Source organism: Carcharhinus amblyrhynchos, chromosome 5 (genome assembly GCF_965287045.1).
Source record: "Carcharhinus amblyrhynchos chromosome 5, sCarAmb.v2.hapA, whole genome shotgun sequence".
NCBI lineage: Eukaryota > Metazoa > Chordata > Chondrichthyes > Carcharhiniformes > Carcharhinidae > Carcharhinus > Carcharhinus amblyrhynchos.
The window spans coordinates 38,489,149-38,509,460 of record NC_137328.1 but is presented as its reverse complement, the minus strand read 5'-3'; the positions used below and the strand labels follow the sequence as shown (position 1 = coordinate 38,509,460).

General features: G+C 44.0%; 1 protein-coding gene across 3 annotated transcripts in view; it reads right to left on the bottom strand.

Annotated features, from left to right (window-relative positions):
- Nucleotides 1–20,312, bottom strand: part of focad (focadhesin) — a 218,653-nt gene that overhangs the window by 145,951 nt on the left and 52,390 nt on the right. For all 3 annotated transcript variants that reach the window (XM_080188679.1, XM_080188680.1, XM_080188681.1), the window contains exons 8-9: nucleotides 10,425–10,631; nucleotides 8,043–8,130 (exon numbers count right to left, since the gene is read on the bottom strand). In XM_080188679.1, the coding sequence (XP_080044805.1) occupies nucleotides 8,043–8,130; nucleotides 10,425–10,631 (295 nt within the window). The remainder of the gene's footprint in view (nucleotides 1–8,042; nucleotides 8,131–10,424; nucleotides 10,632–20,312) is intronic.

Here is a 20,312-nt window from a genome sequence, read left to right as displayed (position 1 = left end):
GTAGTCTAAGCAACAAAACTTTTAATGAAGGACATTGCCTGGAATTTTTGATGTATAAAAGGCAATTACAATATTTTATACACATGTACTTGTACGGGTTTCGTTTTGCAGGCAAATGGCCCATTACCATTTAATGAGGCTCATTTACTGCAATGCATGAGTGGTAAACCACAAAATGTATTTTTCCTCCCTCACAGTCTTGGACAATCTTCATTTTGTAATTAAGGTCTTCACTGAATCAAACAGCAACATAAAACATTACTCAGATCATACAAGTGGATTGAATACATGCAAAGTAGCTTACGAAGTTTCAATGCATTGCACTGGGATAAATGGTATTAAAATATAAACGAAGTGTTGATATTCATTGATGATCATTTTTATCCTGTCGATATACTCTGTATTTACTAACTTAAAACTTCTATCTGCAGATAGCCCTGCAACACTGCAGTGTCAAAGACAGTGACATTCTCTATACTTCCATCATGTAATAGCCAGATATATAAGCCTAAGTGTCTGTCAAATATTCCTCATCTTTCTTTTATAGGATCAGAGTAATATTGTCTCGTGCATCTCTAAACACCAAAAATATGATGAAGGAAGCCCAATATGATTATGCATTCTTCTCTTGAGCTGCACAGGATCAACTCTCTCTCTCTCTCTCAAGTATTTTGCATTAGAGCATGCTGACCCACTGTTTCACTATTTGCTTTACGCACCAAAAACACATGAAGCAAACAATGAAGCAGCTTTCTTACTTAAGTTCAAGCAGGAATTTTTGTTTACAATGCAAGATTAAAATGTGAAATAAAATGACTGCTTTCTCTCACACAAGCTGCTTGCTGGAAATGCTTAGCAGGTCTGGCAGCATCTGTGGAGAGGAACAGTTAATGGCCCGTAACTTCCTGGCTCCACAGCGTCAGGTTTGACAGGAAGGACCCAAACATGTGCTGGGCAATCCATCTTGGAAGCTCCCTGGTATGAGTTTTTAAGCTGGAAACCATCAACCAAGCAACTTAAATCACTAACTTTAGATGATTCTGCCAGTATGATGTTAAAAATTACTCCAAAAAAGTAAAAGCGCTTCTAGCTTCACTGTATCTCTTATAAAGACTCAGACCAGTCCCCACATGGGGCATCTCATAAGAACATAAGAAATAGGAGGAGGAGTAGGCCATCTAGCCCCTCAAGCCTGCCCCGCCATTCAATAAGATCATGGCTGATCTGTCGTGTCTCAGTTCCACATTCCCGCCCTCTCCCCATAACCCTTAATCCCCTCTCTTATCAAAAACCTATCAACCCGCGTCTTATATATTTAGCGAGGCAGCCTCCACCACTTCAACGGGCAGAGAATTCCAGAGATTCACCACCCTTTGAGTGAAGAAGTTCCTCCTCAACTCTGTTCTAAACCACCCCCCCCCCTTTATCTTGAGGCTGTGCCCTCTAGTCCTACTGTCCTTTGAGCGGGAAGAGCCTCTCCACCTCCATCCTATCCATCCCATTCATCATCTTATATGTCTCAATGAGATCTCCCCTCATTCTTCTAAACTCTAACGAGTACAAGCCTAGTTTATTCAGCCTCTCCTCATAGTTCAACCCCCTCAACTCCGGTATCAGCCTAGTAAACCTCCTCCGCACTCCCTCCAAGGCCAAAATATCTTTGCGCAAGTGCGGCGACCAAAACTGCACACAGTACTCCAGCTGCGGCCTCACCAGTGCCCTATACAGCTGCAGCAAGACCTCCCTACTTTTATATTCAATCCCCCTCGCTTTGAAGGCCAGCATCCCATTCGCCTTCCTGACCACCTGCTGCACCTGCAGGCTGGGTTTTTGTGACTCATGCACAAGGACCCCGAGGTCCCTCTGCACTGTCGCATGCTGCAGTTTTTCGCCACGTAAGTAATAGTCGTTCCTACCATTATTCCTACCAAAGTGGACAACTTCACATTTGCCAACATTAAATTCCATTTGCCAGTTCCTGGCCCATTCGCTCAGCCTATCTAGATCCTTCTGCAGACTCTCCACATCCTCCGCACAATTTGCCATTCCACCAATCTTGGTGTCATCAGCAAATTTCGACACCATACACTCGGTTCCCTCCTCCAGATCATCTATATAAATGGTAAATAGCTGAAGCCCCAGCACCGACCCCTGGGGCACTCCACTAGTCACCAACCGCCAATCCAAATAGCACCCATTGACCCCCACTCTCTGCCTCCTATTTGACAGCCAATCCTCTATCCACGCTAACACCCCACCCCCAACTCCATGCCCCCTAACCTTCTGTAATAACCTCTTGTGCGGCACCTTATCAAACGCCTTCTGAAAATCAAGAAACACCACATCCACCGGCTCTCCCCTATCCACCGCCCTAGACACATCCTCACAGAACTCCAATAAATTTGTCAGACATGACTTCCCCTTAACGAAACCGTGCTGCATCTGCTCTATCAAACAATTCTCCTCAAGATGCCTTGCTATTTTCTCCTTGATCACAGATTCTAACATTTTACCTACAACAGACATTAAACTAACCGGCCTATAATTCCCTGCCTTTTGCCTGCCACCCTTCTTAAACAATGGCGTAACATTGGCCGTTTTCCAATCTTCTGGCACTTCCCCGGAATCCAGCAACGTTTGGAAAATAATCACCAAGGCATCCACTATCACCTCCGCCATTTCTTTCAGAACCCTTGGATGCATTCCATCCGGTCCTGGGGACTTGTCCACAATCAGTCCCTCCAGTCTGTCGAGCACTGCCTCTCTAGTAACAATAATGTCATTCAAACCTCACTCCATGGTATTCCTCCCTCCCCCCCGACTCCTGCCACCAGCTGGACAACCTCCCCCTCCTCCTGACCCAAATCCCACCTCCACAACCTGAACCACAATCCCCATGTCTGGCACCCCACCCTTTCATTAGAACTAAATACTGAACGGCATTGCCTCACAAAACAACTTCCAATGGTCTCTCATCATACAGGGGTAAATGCCATATTTCCTTAGGGACTTACTTATTTAGGATTTCTATCTCATTTATAATAAAGTCATTAAGTTTACTTGCAATATCTTTGCCTGGAGAGGGCAATTTGCTAATCTCTTTTGAATAGTTGGGGAAATCTTAATATTTTGAGGTCATCCTCAGGTTCAAGTTAAGTTGCATTGTTTATGGCTTTCACATCTTTAACTTCTTTCCTGCTATTGTGGAACAGAAAAACTTTTTTTTAACTGCAATGCTTCAAACCCGCCCACCCCCCACTCCCTCACCAATCACACTTTAAACAACGTATCCCAACGCACATATTAGCCAGTGAAGACGGGTTTGCAGTAGCCTTCAGTTAAAGGCTCATTAGCAGAATTGGCAGCTAGCATGCTGAGGAAAGCACTGCACTGCTCCTTTTCAAAAGGTGGAGTTGAGCCCTGATAAAGTTCATAAAGGTGTGTAAGGAAATTGTTGCACGCAGCTGCAGATTGGAATAAAAGTAAAATGTATCAACCATGTAATGGAAATATGCAAAGTTGGGCTCAATCCATCAAAAACATTTCTTGTGGAAATTTATTGACAGGATAAAAATGATCATCAATGAATATCAACACTTAGATTATATTTTAACACCATGTATTCCAGCGCTGAACCTTGAGGGGATCTCATGGTGAAATTATCGACATGGATCTACACGATGTCATCAAAGCTGAACTCAACTGTGCAAGTTGCTAAATTCAATGAATATTGATTAAGGAGATGGCAGTGCTTCGAGATTCATACAATATAGTGTCATGGCTTCCTTTGGTGGCACTTTAGTGAATAGATAGCAATGTTGAACATGCGCATCAGTACATCATTGCTATCGATATACAGATTGCACGTATTCTTCCTCCTGAAGCTGAAGGAATTCTTCACCATATATGTGGAAAACTCACTCAGAACTGGTTTCAGCAGTTCAATCAACTCAACAATTCATGTTGTGCAGAACCAGTTATAAGAACATAAGAAATAGGAGCAGGAGTAGGCCATCCAGCCCTTCGAGCCTGCCCCACCATTCAATAAGATCATGGCTGATCTGTCGCTGCTCAGTTCCACTTTCCCGCCCTCTCCCCATAACCCTTAATCCCCTCTCCTATCAAAAACCCATCAACCCGCGTCTTAAAAATATTTAGCGAGGCAGCCTCCACCACTTCAACGGGCAGAGAATTCCAGAGATTCACCACCCTTTGAGTGAAGAAGTTCCTCCTCAACTCCATTCTAAACCGCCCCCCTTTTATCTTGAGGCTGTGCCCCCTAGTCCTACTGTCTTTTTTGAGCGGGAAGAGTCTTTCCACCTCTATCCTATCCATCCCATTCATCATCTTATACGTCTCAATGAGATCTCCCCTCATTCTTCTAAACTCTAACGAGTACAAGCCCAGTTTATTCAGCCTCTCCTCATAGCTCAACCCCCTCAACTCCGGTATCAGCCTAGTAAACCTCCTCTGCACTCCCTCCAAGGCCAAAATATCTTTGCGCAGGTGCGGCGCCCAAAAATGCACACAGTACTCCAGTTGTGGCCTCACCAATGCCCTATACAGCTGCAGCAAGACCTCCCTACTTTTATATTCAATCCCCCTCGCTATGAAGGCCAGCATCCCATTCGCCTTCCTGACCACCTGCTGCACCTGCAAGCTGGGTTTTTGCGACTCATGCACAAGGACCCCAACGTCCCTCTGCACCGTCGCCTGCTGCAGTTTTTCGCCCCGTAAGTAATAGTCCTTCCTACCATTCTTCCTACCAAAGTGGACCACCTCACACTTGCCAACATTAAATTCCATTTGCCATTTCCTGGCCCATTCGCCCAGCCTATCTAGATCCTTCTGCAGACTCTCCACACCCTCCGCACAATTTGCCGTTCCCCCAATCTTGGTGTCATCAGCAAATTTCGACACTCTACACTCAGTTCCCTCCTCCAGATCATCCATATAAATGGTAAAAAGCTGAGGCCCCAGCACCGACCCCTGGGGCACTCCACTAGTCACCATCCGCCAATCCGAATAGCACCCGTTGACCCCCACTCTCTGCCTCCTATTTGACAACCAATCCTCTATCCACGCTAACACCCTACCCCCAACTCCATGTCCCTCGACCTTCTGCAATAACCTCTTGTGAGGCACTTTGTCAAACGCCTTCTGAAAATCTAGAAAGACCACATCCACCGGCTCTCCTCTATCCACCGCCCTAGACACATCCTCATAGAACTCCAGTAAATTTGTCAGACACGACTTCCCTTTAATGAAACCGTGCTGCGTCTGCTCTATCAAGCAATTCCCTTCAAGATGCCTCGCAATTTCCTCCTTAATGACAGATTCTAACATTTTACCTACCACAGACGTTAAACTAACCGGCCTATAATTCCCCGCCTTTTGCCTGGCACCCTTCTTAAACAACGGCGTAACATTAGCCGTTTTCCAATCATCCGGCACTTCCCCGGAATCCAGCAACGTTTGGAAAATAACCACCAAGGCATCCACTATCACCTCCGCCATTTCTTTCAGAACCCTCGGATGCATTCCATCTGGTCCTGGGGACTTGTCCACAATCAGCCCCTCCAGTCTGTCGAGCACCGCCTTTCTAGTAACAGTAATGTCATCAAGACCCTCCAGTCCTACCACCTTTCCATCGCTAACACCCGGCAAATTATTCACGTCCTCCTCCGTGAAGACAGAAACAAAAAAGTTATTCAATACCTTAGCCATATCCCCATCCCCTACCACTAGGTCCCCTTTCTCATCCTCTAAAGGACCAACATTCACCCTAGCCAGCCTCTTCCTTTTTATATATTTATAAAAACTCTTGCTATCCTTTTTTATATTAAGCGCTAGCCCAGCTTCATAGTTTCTCCTACCCTTCTTTATCAACTTCTTTGTCAATCTTTGTTGACATTTAAACCTCTCCCAATCCTCTTCTCGCCCACTACTCTTAGCTACTCTAAATTCCTCCGCTTTTAGTTTAACACTTTCCTTCACCTCCTTCGTTATCCACGGCTTATTACATCTCCTCCTATGGTCCTTTTTGACCATCGGAATAAATTTCCGTTGAGCACCAAGAAAGATCTCCTTAAAGATCCTCCACTGCTCCTCAACAGACCCTCCCTCCAACGCGCTCTCCCAGTCCACATTCGCCAATTCTTCTCTCATCCTACCATATTCCCCTCTATTCAAACAAAGGACGCGTGTCCGGGAACCCACTTTCTCCTCCTCCATCTGCACCAGAAACTCCACCATACAATGATCACTCTCCCCAAGAGGATCCTTCACCACAAGGTCCCTAATTCTACCCGCTTCATTACACAGCACCAGATCCAAGATAGCTCGCTCCCTCGTCGGCTCCAACACACACTGTTCGAGGAAACTATCCCGGCAGCATTCCAAGAACTCTTCCTCGAGCCCCCCACGTCCAACATGGGTCGACCAATCAATATGCAGATTGAAATCCCCCATAACTACGGCCGTCCCATTCCTGCACGCCGGATAAAGTAAGGTGCAATAGGACATCAAAAACATACTAAACCATCAGGACAAATCCCATCATATATGCCACAAGGCAGCTTATTCCTCTTGCACAAGTCTACCAAATGTTCATGTTTCTTGTTCACAAGCAGGGCATTGCTGTCATGCTTGGGCAGGAGGTCCATCAGATATATGAGTTTGGGCCCATCATTAGGAATGGCGTGCATTCCGTCAATACAGACATACTCATTAAGGATGGCCATGCCAGTCTCTTTTTCCAACTTATGCAGGCGTATATCTGGTTTTTGGAGTTGGCCAGAGAGAGGATACATCCCCTTTTCCTCTTGCTCTGCCACTTTTTATTCGGCTCACATCCAACCCTTGTTGCCCCTTGTGATGCCTTGCCCTTATGTTGTGGCTTGCTGTCTTCTTGTCCCCTGGAGCTTTTCCATTTTTATTCATTTTTGGTGCAGAGTGGTGGATGGTGGTGGTATTTCTGTGGTGGGGGGAAAAAGCAAAAGGGTGTGTCTAGGTTGGCCTTGTGATCTTGAAATGCCACCATTCAGGATGCCATTTCTGATGTTGGATATCCATGATTGGATCGCATTTGTTGAGTAATCCTGAGTGTGGTAAGAGATATATTAAAAACCAAATTAAAATTGTCAGGTTTACAATGTGGCTCACTTATGTTTGCAAGATATTACATATATTCATACACAGGAACCTGTCCTCTGCAGACAAATCGAATAATTCCAGGCATTGCACATTTTTTCAATTAAACAAAAGTGTGGGGAACGAGAATTCTCTGGTGCCTTTTCCATGACAACACTTCACCCAGAGTCCACTGGCCAACCAATCAGCACCCTTTTTTCCTGCAGTATAAACGGTTGCTTCTTTTGAAATTTGGGCATTCTTGCATCTGCCCTGATGAGTGCTCAACGAAAAGCTTCAACAGCCTGTCTCTTTTTTCAGCAACACTGAAGACAGTTCTCTTTATCTCTATCTTAAATGGTCAACAATTTAATCTGAGATTGTGACCTCTGTGTCTTCCAGTAAAGGATGAATAAAACAAGCCTATATAATCTTTGGAGAGAACAGACCGAGGCCAGTGTTTCACCAAAACTCCTATCCCGATTCCAGGCACAGGTGAGGCTCGGAGAACGGCATTCTCCATTGGCCTCAGGCGGAATCGTATGAACCTCAGGCAGACGATCTGATAAAATTCCGCCCCTAGTTAACATTTCAGGTCGATGATCTTTTGTTAGACCTTAACTGTTTCGCTCTCTGTGAACAGACTACCGTGTATTTGCAGTATTTTCTGTTTACATTTCAGATTTCCAGTATCGACATACTTCAACTGTTGAGTGGAAATGTTTCAGATTTTATGTGATCAGAGTCAGGACCATAAAGCAATATCTGCATACAACCCACTCTAATTCTGGCCTCAAGCTTAACCAGACAATCATTTCATTCAAGATTTTGGAGAATCAACCCTGCAGCCTGAGAAGAGTTTGTTTTCCCTCACACACCAGTGTCTTTTACAATATTAAATTCAAGCTTACCGAGGTTCAAGATGGGCTCTTGCTGACACACTGGAGTCTGCAGCAGGAGTAAACTCAGTCCAACAAGCAAAACTTCAGCGGGAATACTCTGCAAACAGAGCAATTGAAAAAAAATGACTTTGAAGTTTTCCTGATTTGTGTGCTGCACACAAATAATTCTGACAAAGGTGACTGCAATGCACCAAACCTGGAGTACAATCAGAGTATCAGAATGACTCCAAAAAATATTTCATCGAATTATTAGTAACTAAAGCCAAGTGAAAACTTGTGATATTTTAGATGTACAGTCATAGAATCCGGGCAGTGCAGAAGGAAGCTATTTGGCCCATCAAGCCTGCACTGACAACAATCCCCTATCCCCATAACCCCACGTTTTACCCACTAATCCCCTAACATTAAGGGGCAATTTAGCATGGCCAATTCATCTAATCTGCATATCTTTGGAGTGTGGGGGGAAATCAGAGCACCCAGAGGAATCCACACAGACACCATACAAAGAATGCACAAATTCCACACAGTCACCCAAGGCTGGAATTGAACCCGGGTCCTTGGCGCTGTGAGGCAGCAGCGCTAACCACTGTGCCACCAGGCAGCCCTCAAATGATCCACAAAAATAAATAGACTACAACCTGATTCAGTTTCCCTCATTTTAAATATGAGCAAATATGCGAATACATTGCCATTTCATTCTCCATCAGCCATTGCTTTTTTTAAACTGAGTGTTACTTGGACATAGGAATATTGATGCTAGTGATTTTAAGTTGCCCACATTGTAAGTATGGGCATTTTCCTATCCATTCACCTATAACTATGATAGAATCTTTATAAAACACTGCTCTTCAGCCATTGAGTTCACTGACAATCTGTCTGATGTAAAGGAGATGACAAGGTTAGAAAAATATACAAACTTTATCCAATGACTGAGGAGCACTATGTATACAAGCTGCAAATATATTTGTTCAACAGTTGAAAAGCCACGCATTCTAATTCAAGAATTCACATTGCACGTCTTAAAAACAAGTAGATTTATGCTGGAGCAACTTTTGGGAGCACATGAACTATTTGGCATGAAAGACTACTAAATTTTTCAACATCCAGTGATGCTTCTGCAGATAACAGCACACAAGAGAGCTTATTGGCACAGGGGGAAGCAAATTCATAGGCTTCAGAAGGCCTTAAGGAAACAAGAAACAAGTTACAGAGATCTGAAGATTGGAGGCGAGCCAACAATTGTTTTATGAATGGCAACCGATAAGGAGCATTCGATATAATTTTCTTTTTAAAGTGCATTTCAATTCACAACCAGTACCCCTTCTCTAATTAAAGTCATTTGTTTTGGAGCCAAAGAGCTGGAGAGGCAGGCATCTTGCTTCCCAGAATACAAGAAGCTAGTGGTCTGGCAGCAGGAGACTGCAAGATATTAATGTCCCAGGGCTTTTGAAACCAGTGAGTTCCATATGTGACACGTACATAGTGCAAAATGACCCGACAGTTGAAATGCCAATTGGACTAATCTGAATTCCTGGCAGCCTTAACTCTTTAGTTGTGATGCATGTGAAGGAAGTAATAACGTAATTGAATAAATATTAAAATTACATTATATGGAGAGTAAGGCACTACCTATGATGTATCACACACAGAGAGCATGTTCCCACTAAGCTGCACAAACGTGCAACGACACATCAGTTTGACAGGTACAGCGCAGTTCTTGATCTGGGAAAATAATGTGCGCGTACAGCTGTGCAAAAAAATTCCAAGAGATTGTGCACTCAAAAAGAAAACTGCACACACATTTTTTTCGAAGGAAATCATAAGCAAAGTACCCCTAATGCTGGAAATCTGAAAGAAAAACTTTCTCCAATTCCACTGGAAGGTCATTGACCCAAAATATTAATGGGTCCCCCTCCAGTGATTCTGCCAGGCCTGCTGAATATTTTCTAAACTTTAACGCAAACTCTTTAAGTCACAATGGATTTGAGAGGATGTTATTACTTCATGGGAAACCCCAAGATGTTTATCAGCATTAATTCAACAGCAAGGGCAGGATTTTCTAACCACGCTCATCCCTAGGCTGGAAAATCCACCCAAGGTCAACAGGCCTTTACATGGTCCGTGTCCTGCCCGCGACAATTCCCATGGTGGGCAGGATGCTAAGATTCCATAGCAAGATATATTAATGCTCTGGAAGCGGCATGACAGAACAATATAATTCATATTCAAACATGAGGACATATTGCAAATCCATTTTTATAACCTCCAAGATTTTTTTAACCGATAATGCTGACGGAGAGAAAGAGTGTTGTTTGTACATTTTACAATAATGTGTCAGGGCAAATTTCATTTCTGATCAGTACTTTTACATTCAAAACCCTTACTGCTTACCTCTGGAACGTTGCTAGCAATCAAATGAACTTTATGAATAAGGGAGGAGAATTCTCCTGTGATCTTCAGACTAAATTCACAAACACACAGCAGCTGCAGAGACAGCTGGGCTAGTTCCGATTTCCAAAACTGAGCGTGGTGGAGGAAAGCTAGCGATAACTCTTCAAGAAATATTGTAGCTTCTGTAACTTGTGCCAACGTAGTTACCTGGTGGGAAAGAAACAGAAATACAACAGTGCTTTTGACATTGTTTCTGGAATAGTAATTCAGAGGCCTGGAATAATTCTTCAGGGACAGGTGTTCAAATCCCACCACAACAGTTGAGGGCATTTAAATTCAAATCAGTAACAAATCTGACATAAAATCATCACTAATAACCATCAGGAAACGACTGGATTATTTTAAAACCCACCTTGTCTGTCAGGGGAGGATATCTGTTGTCCATCCCTAGTCTGATCTTCATGTGATCAGAGCCACAGCAATGTGGTTGATTCTTCTTAACTACCTAGTAAATGACCTAGTAAGTCGTCCCGTTGTATCAAACTGCTGCAGAAAAGCCCCAACAGATGTATTTACACCACATGTACTGAAGTAGTTCATGGTGGCAGCTTAATACAACCTTCCCATGGGCAAATGAGGATGGGCAATACACGCTGGCCTAGGACTTGGACACACAAATGAAGGCTGACAATCCACTGCAGTACTGAGAGGCTTCTGCGCTGTCAGAGGTGCAGTATTTTGGATCAGATGTTAAACCAAGGTTCCATCTGTCTGCCACCATTTTGATGAGAAGTGGAATTATCCCCACTATCCTGGACAATATTGTTCCCCAGTCAACATCAGAAAGACAGACTATCAGATCATTATCACATTGCTGTTTATGGGAGTTTGCTGAGAGCAAATTGGCTGTTCTGTTTCCTACATTACAACAGTGACTACGCTTCAAAGGTACATCAATGGCTACAAAGTGCTTTCAGACACCTGCTGGTTAAGAACCACTATATGAATGAAAATCTTTTTCACTTTTATTCCAAGAACACTGGTGAACAGTGCAACTAATGGCCAAGTACAAACCTTGTGTGTTATAGTTTGAACTTGGTCTAAAATCTTGTTCTCGCAGCTCAATGAAAGATTAGGACATGTCTTTTGCAAACTGACACACATCTCCTTTACTCTCTGTTGCACTTGAGTGACAATAAATTGTATTAAAGAGAAACCAGAACATGCGTCTGATATTGCTTGTCAACTTGGACGGTGGAAAATAATGATGACATCAGATCACTTCCTGCAGGCTAAATTAATGCCCGGATTTATTTATAAACAACTCTCAGAAACAAAAACAAGCAAAAATACAGTAGAAATAATAACTTGAATTATAAATTGAAGGGCGGCATGGACAAGTTGGGCTGAAGGGCCTGTTTCCATGCTGTAAACCTCTAACAATGGAGGTAATTGATTCTAATTCAGTGGAAAATCAGGCAGGTTTGATAAGGGACAGACCACTTCCTCTGTAAGGTTACAGTACAGGCAATGGAGCTGAAGATTAACTTTGAAGATGTCAGATGGCAAATATGCAAGAGTCACAGAATCCTACAGTGCAGAAGGAGGCCATTCAGCCCATCAAGTATGCACTGACCACAAACCCACTCAGGCCTGAACCCCATGTATTTAACCTTGCTAGTTCCCCTGACACAAAAGGGGTAATTTAGCATGGCTAATCAACCTAATGCAAACTTCTATGAACAGAGTGACCTATCAAGCTCTCTAAATTCTACATATATAATAGTGTTTGACATGGGGTGGCACAGTGGTTAGCACTAATACCTCACAGCACCAGGGTCCCAGGTTCAATTCTGGCCCTGGCTGAGTTTCTGTATGGAGTTCATATGTTCTCCCCGTGTCTGTGTGAGTTTCCTCTGGGTGTTCCGGTTTCCTCCCACAGTCCAAAGATGTGCAAGTTAGGTGGATACGCCATGCTAAATTGCCCCTTGGTGCCCCAAGATGTCTAGGTTTGGACAGTTGGCAGGGTAAATATGGCAGGGGTTAGGGGGTCGCGCCTGTGTAAGATGCTCTGTTGGAGAGTCAGTGCAGACTCGATGGACTGAATGGCTTCCTTCTGCACTGTAGGGATTCTATGAGTCATCTGGTATTCAGAAGGTTCAGTTCAAGAAAGAGTTGAAGATATGAACATGCACAATGTGCAACAACAGGCCAATTTCTTGTCATTGTTATCTTTTCATTGTCGTACTGATTTACCACAGTGGGCCAGATCTTTCTGGAACAAAGCACCTCCTGCCTATGCCATTAGTCAGGCATTTTCCTTCATCCTTCTGTTCATAACCCAGCAGATGTGCAAGTGCACAGATCAGAGATTTACAGTGAACGACAGCTCCAATGAGATATCATGACTTATTTTAGCTGTCTTTAATGTGGGATAGTGAATACAAATGTTTGTTTTTAATCAGGGATTAAGTACTTGAAGGGATTTAAATGTATGATTGTGTCTGATTTTTTATACAATGAACTCTATCGATATTGTGATAACCTAAAAGAGAAAAGGAATGAGGAAAAGCTTACCTTTGAATTGGAGATCGGGACCTCAGTTAAGGAACTGCAGTTCCCAGTGGGCCTTGTGGCCTATAGGCATGCGTTGATGGTAAAATAGCGCAGCTTGTTATTGTACGTAGCAGTCCTTGTGACCGCTTCAGTCTGCATCTGGGGGTTCCAGAGAGCCCAACTCCTCCCGTATTTGCATCTGCACCCCCACAATCAGAAAGAAAGATCACACCACTCACAGTACTTTTCCTCCTGCAAGCCAGTAATTTCCGGAATTTCCCCGGGGAAAGGCAGTGTTGACAGTGTTTTCTGGAATCCACAGTCAGGCAACCATGGCAGCCACCTTTTGCAGCCTAACAATATGCACTTTCAAAAAGTGAAAACAGCCCCTGAAGCTTCCATATGAAAATAGTCCATGTTTAAAATTACAAACAGGATATGCCTTCACTAGGCATGACTTCAACTTTCACCTCCATAATATCTCCTGATTCCAAGTCTTTTTCAGATTATTTGTTGCTGAAAACCTCAGCCATGCAGTTGTTAGCTCTGGATTGGACTATTTCAATGCTTTCCTGGCCCATTTTCCATTCTCCGTCCTACATAAACTCATCCAAAGCTTTGTTCCCCATATACTAAATTGCACCAAACAGTGTTCACACATGTCCCTTGTCTTTGCTGACTGACACTGACTCTCCGTCCAACTATGCCTCAATTTTAAAATCTTCATCCTTGTTTCCAAGCCCTCCACAGGTTTGCCATTAGTTATCAGCATAACCTTTATAGGAAGGGGCTTAGAGTATAAAAGCTGCCGTCTAATGCTTCAGTTATACAGAACGTTGGTTAGACTGCATTTGGAGTACTGCGTCCAGTTCTGGTCACCTTATTACCGGAAGGACGTGGAGTCTCTGGAAAGGGTGCAGAGGAGGTTTACCAGGATGTTGCCTGGCATGGGGGGACTGGGTTACGAGGAGAGACTGAAGAGACTGGGGCTATTCTCCTTGGAAAGAAGGAGATTGAGAGGGGACATGATAGAGGTATATAAGATACTGAAGGGAATAGATAGAGTTAATAGTGAGAGACTGCTCCCTAGACTGGGTACGAACACAAGAGGTCATCAATTAAGGGTGAGGGGGGGGAGGTATAATTTGGAGGTAAGAGGAAGGTTCTTTACACGGAGAGTTGTGGGGGTCTGGAATGCGCTACCGAGTAGGGTGGTGGAGGCAGGCACGTTGGACTCGTTTAAGATGCAGTTAGATAGGCATATGAGTGAAACGGGAATGGAGGGATATGGTAGGGGCTATTAAATAGGGTAAACCTCGGGAGACACCGGAAGGGCAGGCTGTATAACTAATATGTTTTGTCTTTATTCCACAGGTGGAGGTCCACCTCGTGTCAAGCGAGGGGCATGCACACGGCGGGTTGTGCGTGGGCTGCTCTTGGAAGTCCAGGAGTGGCCTAGTACTTCATGTCGGTGTGTGTGCTTGATCCTGGACCGATAGACGGGCTCCACAACAGCTCAGTGACTAGCACTGCTAGCTGTGCAGATACATGGATTTGGGCCTGTGTCTGTGGGAGTTTGCGCATTCTCCCTGTGGTTGCGTGGGTTTCCTCCGGGCGCTCCGGTTTCCTCCCACACCCCAAAGATGTGCTCTTAGGCTAATTGGTTTCCACCAAATTGACACTATTTCCTCCCTGAATCTGACTGAGTAGGGTCCCATTCGTAGACATGCAGGGTAGAATAGGTGTAGGGCGATGCGGCGGCGCGGGCTCGTTGGGCCGAAGGGCCTGTTTCCCGTGCTGGGTTGTTCTTTGTTCTGTAACCTCTTGCAGCCCTACAAACCTTTGAGATCAACACACTCCTCCAATTCTGGGATCTTTTGAATCCTCAATGTTAATTGTTCCATCATTCAGACAATAGACAAGACCTTTCTTTTGTAAGCCTTCATGCTTCTCCGGCTCTATCTGCTCTTTTAAAATGTCCAACCAAACTGACCTTTTTGATCAACCCTTTAATCAACTGTCCTGCTTCTGCAGCTCAGTGTTAAAGTTTTTGATAATTCACTTGTTAATCTCCTTGGGATGCCTTGCTACATCAAAGGTGCTATACAAAGGCATGTTGTTATCTGATTATCTCATGAACTTGCTGGCTACACTGCACATTACGAATGGTGTTCATACACTTAAATTTTCCAGCATATCTTGGCTTACTAACCACTAAAGGTGAAACCATGAATTGCAAAATGCAGCACGAAGAAACTTTTGAATCTCACTGCCCTTTTTCTCACACCACTTGCTCCTCATCAGTAAAACTTTATTAACGAGTGAACAGTTATTTGAAAAGCAAGATCTCTATTCCTATTTTCTTCATATTTTACCCATCTTCTGCTGTTGCTTTCAAAACCCAAACAGAAGTTGCCATTTTTGTCACATTCACCAATTCGTATGCAGATACTTGTCAGCACAGGATATGCATTTAGTGTTTAACCCCACACAAGTAGTGTTGAAGCCAATTCTAATTCCACTATGGCTGCTCAAAGGTAGATCAGTTAACTCAGCATAATCCAGGAATTAAACCTACAAACTGGTCTGCATAGCTCATGGCAGCTCGGTGACACAGTGGTTAGTGCTGCTGCCTCACAGCGCCAGAGATTTGGGTTCAATTCCAGCCTCAGGTCACTGTCTGTGTGGAGTTTGCATTTCTCCCCCTGCCTGTGTGGGTTTACTCCCACAGTCCAAAGATGTGTGGGTTAGGTCGATTGGCCATGGTAAATTGTACCTTAGTAAATATGAGAGATCCGTGAGATAGACCCGGGGTGGAATTGTGGTCGATGACGACGCAATGGGCCAAATGGCCTCCTTCTGTAATGTAGGGTTTCTATAACAACCACATTAGGAAGTGCTCTTACAACTGAGTCATCAGGGGAACATGTGTGTGTTATTCCTTGGATGTATGTACATGTACATACATGAACAAATGAAAAAGAAGCCAGGAAAAGATATTTGCCACATCAAACTCACTCACACTCAGCATGGTACATCATGTGCAATACTACCTTCCAATTACTCAAACCATGGCTGGAATTTTCCAGCCATTCACACCCTGTTGCCATTGCAAGCAAGGACTGAGAAACTGATGCTCAGCCAAATCTCCGTTCACTACAGCAGGACCAGAAAATCCCGCAGGCTGTAATGGCTGGAAAATTGCCCCCTCTACCTTGGAAGAGGGACGAAAACAGGGAGAGAAGGCTGAAGCCAAATTTTGGAAAACTGAAAAGTTCCCCTCCAATTGTAAGGCAATCAAGCAAAATCCCAGAAATATGTTACTCAGAAATCATTCTAATTCCGGCTAGCTTGCAATTGAACCATAGAAGTGGAATAGCTGGCACTGTGATGGATACATAGAAATTTCCGTACATTTGTGCGCAGTTGGACAGCTTCAGGGATACAGAAGCAAAGTGCATTTGTAAGTGGAGTATAATTTACATCTGGTGCCTTAAAACAAAAAGGGCTGGATGGTGAACATACATTGTATTTTTGTGAAATTACGGTTAAATAATTACGAAGGACCACACCCCAGGGGTCATATGTTCTTTAAGGGTGCTACCAATCTTTACGTACCTAACATATTAGTTTAAAAACCTCAGTATCTCTTGTACATAGAAAACAACTTCATTTTCTGTCCTAGATTTTGAGAAAATATGCTTCATGAGATGACTGTTAACCTATAAAACTTCACAATATTGCTCCCCTGATAGTTTCGCGTGCCACCTATTTTGTGGTGTGGTTCAGAACCACACGAGTAAGAAAAGTCCTAGATTTGAACTCTGCGCTTTTTTGAATAATCTCATCTTGGGTGAAGTTATGGGCGTTACACAATTCAGTTAACAGCAGCCAGGGCAGGGGAGTGATCTCTGCTGAAAAGTGCACGTCTAGACCACTGAAACTGGGCTTGGTTATTGTGGACCGATCACAGGTCTGCCGGTTGGCACCAGATTCAGATACATAACAGGGCCACTTTGTTGAAGGTTGTGAGGTTCACAACGGGACAGGAAAATGCAAGCAGCACAAAATAAATTCTCAAATTAACAACTTACGTTACATTAACAACTTTCATGTGACAACATTACTATTTATTCAAATCTTCTATCAGTTAAAAATGGTCATGATGCAGTTGGGTTGTTCCAGCAAACCATTACCTGGTCGGGTTTTTATAGATGACTGCAGTCCTACACAAACATGGTTGGCTTTTAACTGTCCTCCAAGGTGCTCCTGCAAGGTTCCCAGCTTTAACAGATGATTACCTTTGGGCAATTACAAACCAGCAATAATGCTAGTTTTGCCAAAAGACACATTTCAGATCAGAATTTTACACATTTCAATTCGAACCCTTTTCATTCTTTTGAATTCGAGCCTACGCAAGCTATTCGAGCCAATCTTTCCACATACGACAATCCTGCCTTCCCAGGCATCAGTCTGGCGAACCTTTGCTGCACTCCCTCTACAGCAAGTATATCCTTAGAAAAGGAGATCAAAATAGTACACAATACTCCGGACACGGTCTCATTAAGGCCTTGTGCAACTCTATTAAGACATCCTTGCTCCAGTACTCAAATCCTCTTGCAACGAAGGCCAACAAACCATTTGCCTTCCTAACTCATGCTTACTTTCAATAACTGGTACTCGGATACCCAGGACCATTTGTGCATCTGCATCTCCCAACTTATCACCATTTAAATAACAGTCTGCCATTCTGCTTCTCTGACTGAAGTGGACGGCATGGTGGCACAGTGGTTAGCCTGCTGCCTCACAGCGCCAGGGAACTGGGTTCAACTGCCTCGGGTGACTGTGGAATTTGCACATTCTCCCTGTGTCTTCGTGGGTTTCCTTTGGGTGCTTCAGTTTCTTCCCACATGCCAAAGGCGTGCAGGTTAGGTGGATTGGTCATGATAAATTGACCCTTAGTGTCAGGGGAATTAGCAGGGTAAATATATAGGGTTCCGGAAATGGGGCCTGGATGGGATTGTGGTCGGAACAGACTCGATAGACCAAATGGCTTCCTTCTGCACTGTAGGGATTCTATGGATAACTTTACATGTTATCCTGCACACGTTATCACGTATTTGCCCACTCACTCAATCTGTACGTCTTGTCTATTTATTGGCTAATATTCTATTGTAATTACCAAAAGCCGCCATAAGGCTTTTCTTGATTCCTTCTATTAGTTTTACAGTTAATTCCATAGTTAGTAAAAAATTGGATATTTTGAGGGGGGTACAGGCTAATCCAATCTAATCCCATTTTTGAATAGAATTAAAAGCTTACACAGTAATATGATGCTATAGTCATTGATCAATTAGTTGGGGACTGTAAAAGAGTTAATAAAATTGAAGTGCCAGTTAATAACATGCCAGACACTTAGATACAAGACAGAATCAGCAACTTTGCTGTAGTAGATGCTCAAAAAAGCTGGCATAAGAGGAACTTGCTTGAGGCAATGATATCAAGAAAGCTCATGTATTTTGGACAGATCATATGGTACATGAGTGGAGATTTTGGAAAAACAGGTAATGCAAAGAACTTTTGACAAAGCTGAGAGACTTTCAGAAGCCAGAAGTTCTGAGTTTGCTATGCAGAAAATTGCTGAGCATGGAGCCAAGCTCAAAATAGGAAATCTGGTGGGATTTTATTTTGAGAGAAAGAAAGAGCAAGAGAAGATAAGCTGGAGGCTGCAGATACTCAATCTCTTGTCTCAAAGCTACTCGCTTTGACTAAGAGACATCTGGACTCAAAACATCAGCTCTTTTCTCTCCTTACAGATGCTGCCAGACCTGCTGAGATTTTCCAGCATTTTCTCTTTTGGAGAAAAAGAGGGAGTTTGGACAGGACCAAGGAGATGACAGTGACTCCGAAACTTGAATTCGAGGGGCATATTGGAAAGCATATACCGTTGCCCTGAGCTGTGAGCTGTGCAGCCCAACCCAGAGCAAAAGGAACTGCCTTTCACAGTATAAGTATGTTTAAAAACCTATGAGAGTGAAAGCCACAAAGTTATGGGGATAGGGCTGTGGGAAAAACCACAAAGTTTAGAATCCTTATCTTGCTTGTCAGTGCGCCTATTTAGTCATTATCGTTCATGTTTGCTCACATATGAATATACAGGTTGGGAGCAGGAATAGGCCCCTCGGCACTTCAAGCCTGCTCCTCCATTCAATAAGATCATAAGAACATAAGAAATAGGAGCAGGAGTAGGCCATCTAGCCCTTCGAGCCTGCCCCGCCATTCAATAAGATCATGGCTGATCTGTCGTGGCTCAGTTCCACTTTCCCGCCCTCTCCCCATAACCCTTAATCCCCTCTCTTATCAAGAACCCATCAACCCGCTTCTTAAAAATATTTAGCGAGGCAGCCTCCACCACTTCAACGGGCAGAGAATTCCAGAGATTCACCACCCTTTGAGTGAAGAAGTTCCTCCTCAACTCCGTTCTGAACCGCCTCCCCTTTATCTTGATGCTGTGCCCCCTAGTCCTACTGTCTTTTTTGAGCGGGAAGAGTCTCTCCACCTCTATCCTATCCATCCCATTCATCATCTTATACGTCTCAATGAGATCTCCCCTCATTCTTCTAAACTCTAACGAGTACAAGCCTAGTTTATTCAGCCTCTCCTCATAGCTCAACCCCCTCAACTCCGGTATCAGCCTAGTAAACCTCCTCTGTACTTCCTCCAAGGCCAAAATATCCTTGTGCAGGTGCGGCGCCCAAAACTGCACACAGTACTCAAGCTGCGGCCTCACCAATGCCCTATACAGCTGCAGCAAGACCTCCCTACTTTTATGTTCAATCCCCCTTGCTATGAAGGCCAGTATCCCATTCGCCTTCCTGACCACCTGCTGCACCTGCAAGCTGGGTTTTTGCGACTCATGCACAAGGACCCTGAGGTCCCTCTGCACCGTCGCCTGCTGCAGTTTTTCGCCACGTAAGTAATAGTCCTTCCTACCATTCTTCCTACCAAAGTAGACCACCTCACACTTGCCAACATTAAATTCCATTTGCCATTTCCTGGCCCATTCGCCCAGCCTATCTAGATCCTTCTGCAGACTCTCCACACCCTCCGCACAATTTGCCTTTCCACCAATCTTGGTGTCATCAGCAAATTTCGACACCCTGCACTCGGTTCCCTCCTCCAGATCATCTATATAAATGGTAAATAGCTGAGGCCCCAGCACCGACCCCTGGGGCACCCCACTAGTCACCAACCGCCAATCCGAATAGCACCCATTGACCCCCACTCTCTGCCTCCTATTTGACAACCAATCCTCTATCCACGCTAACACCC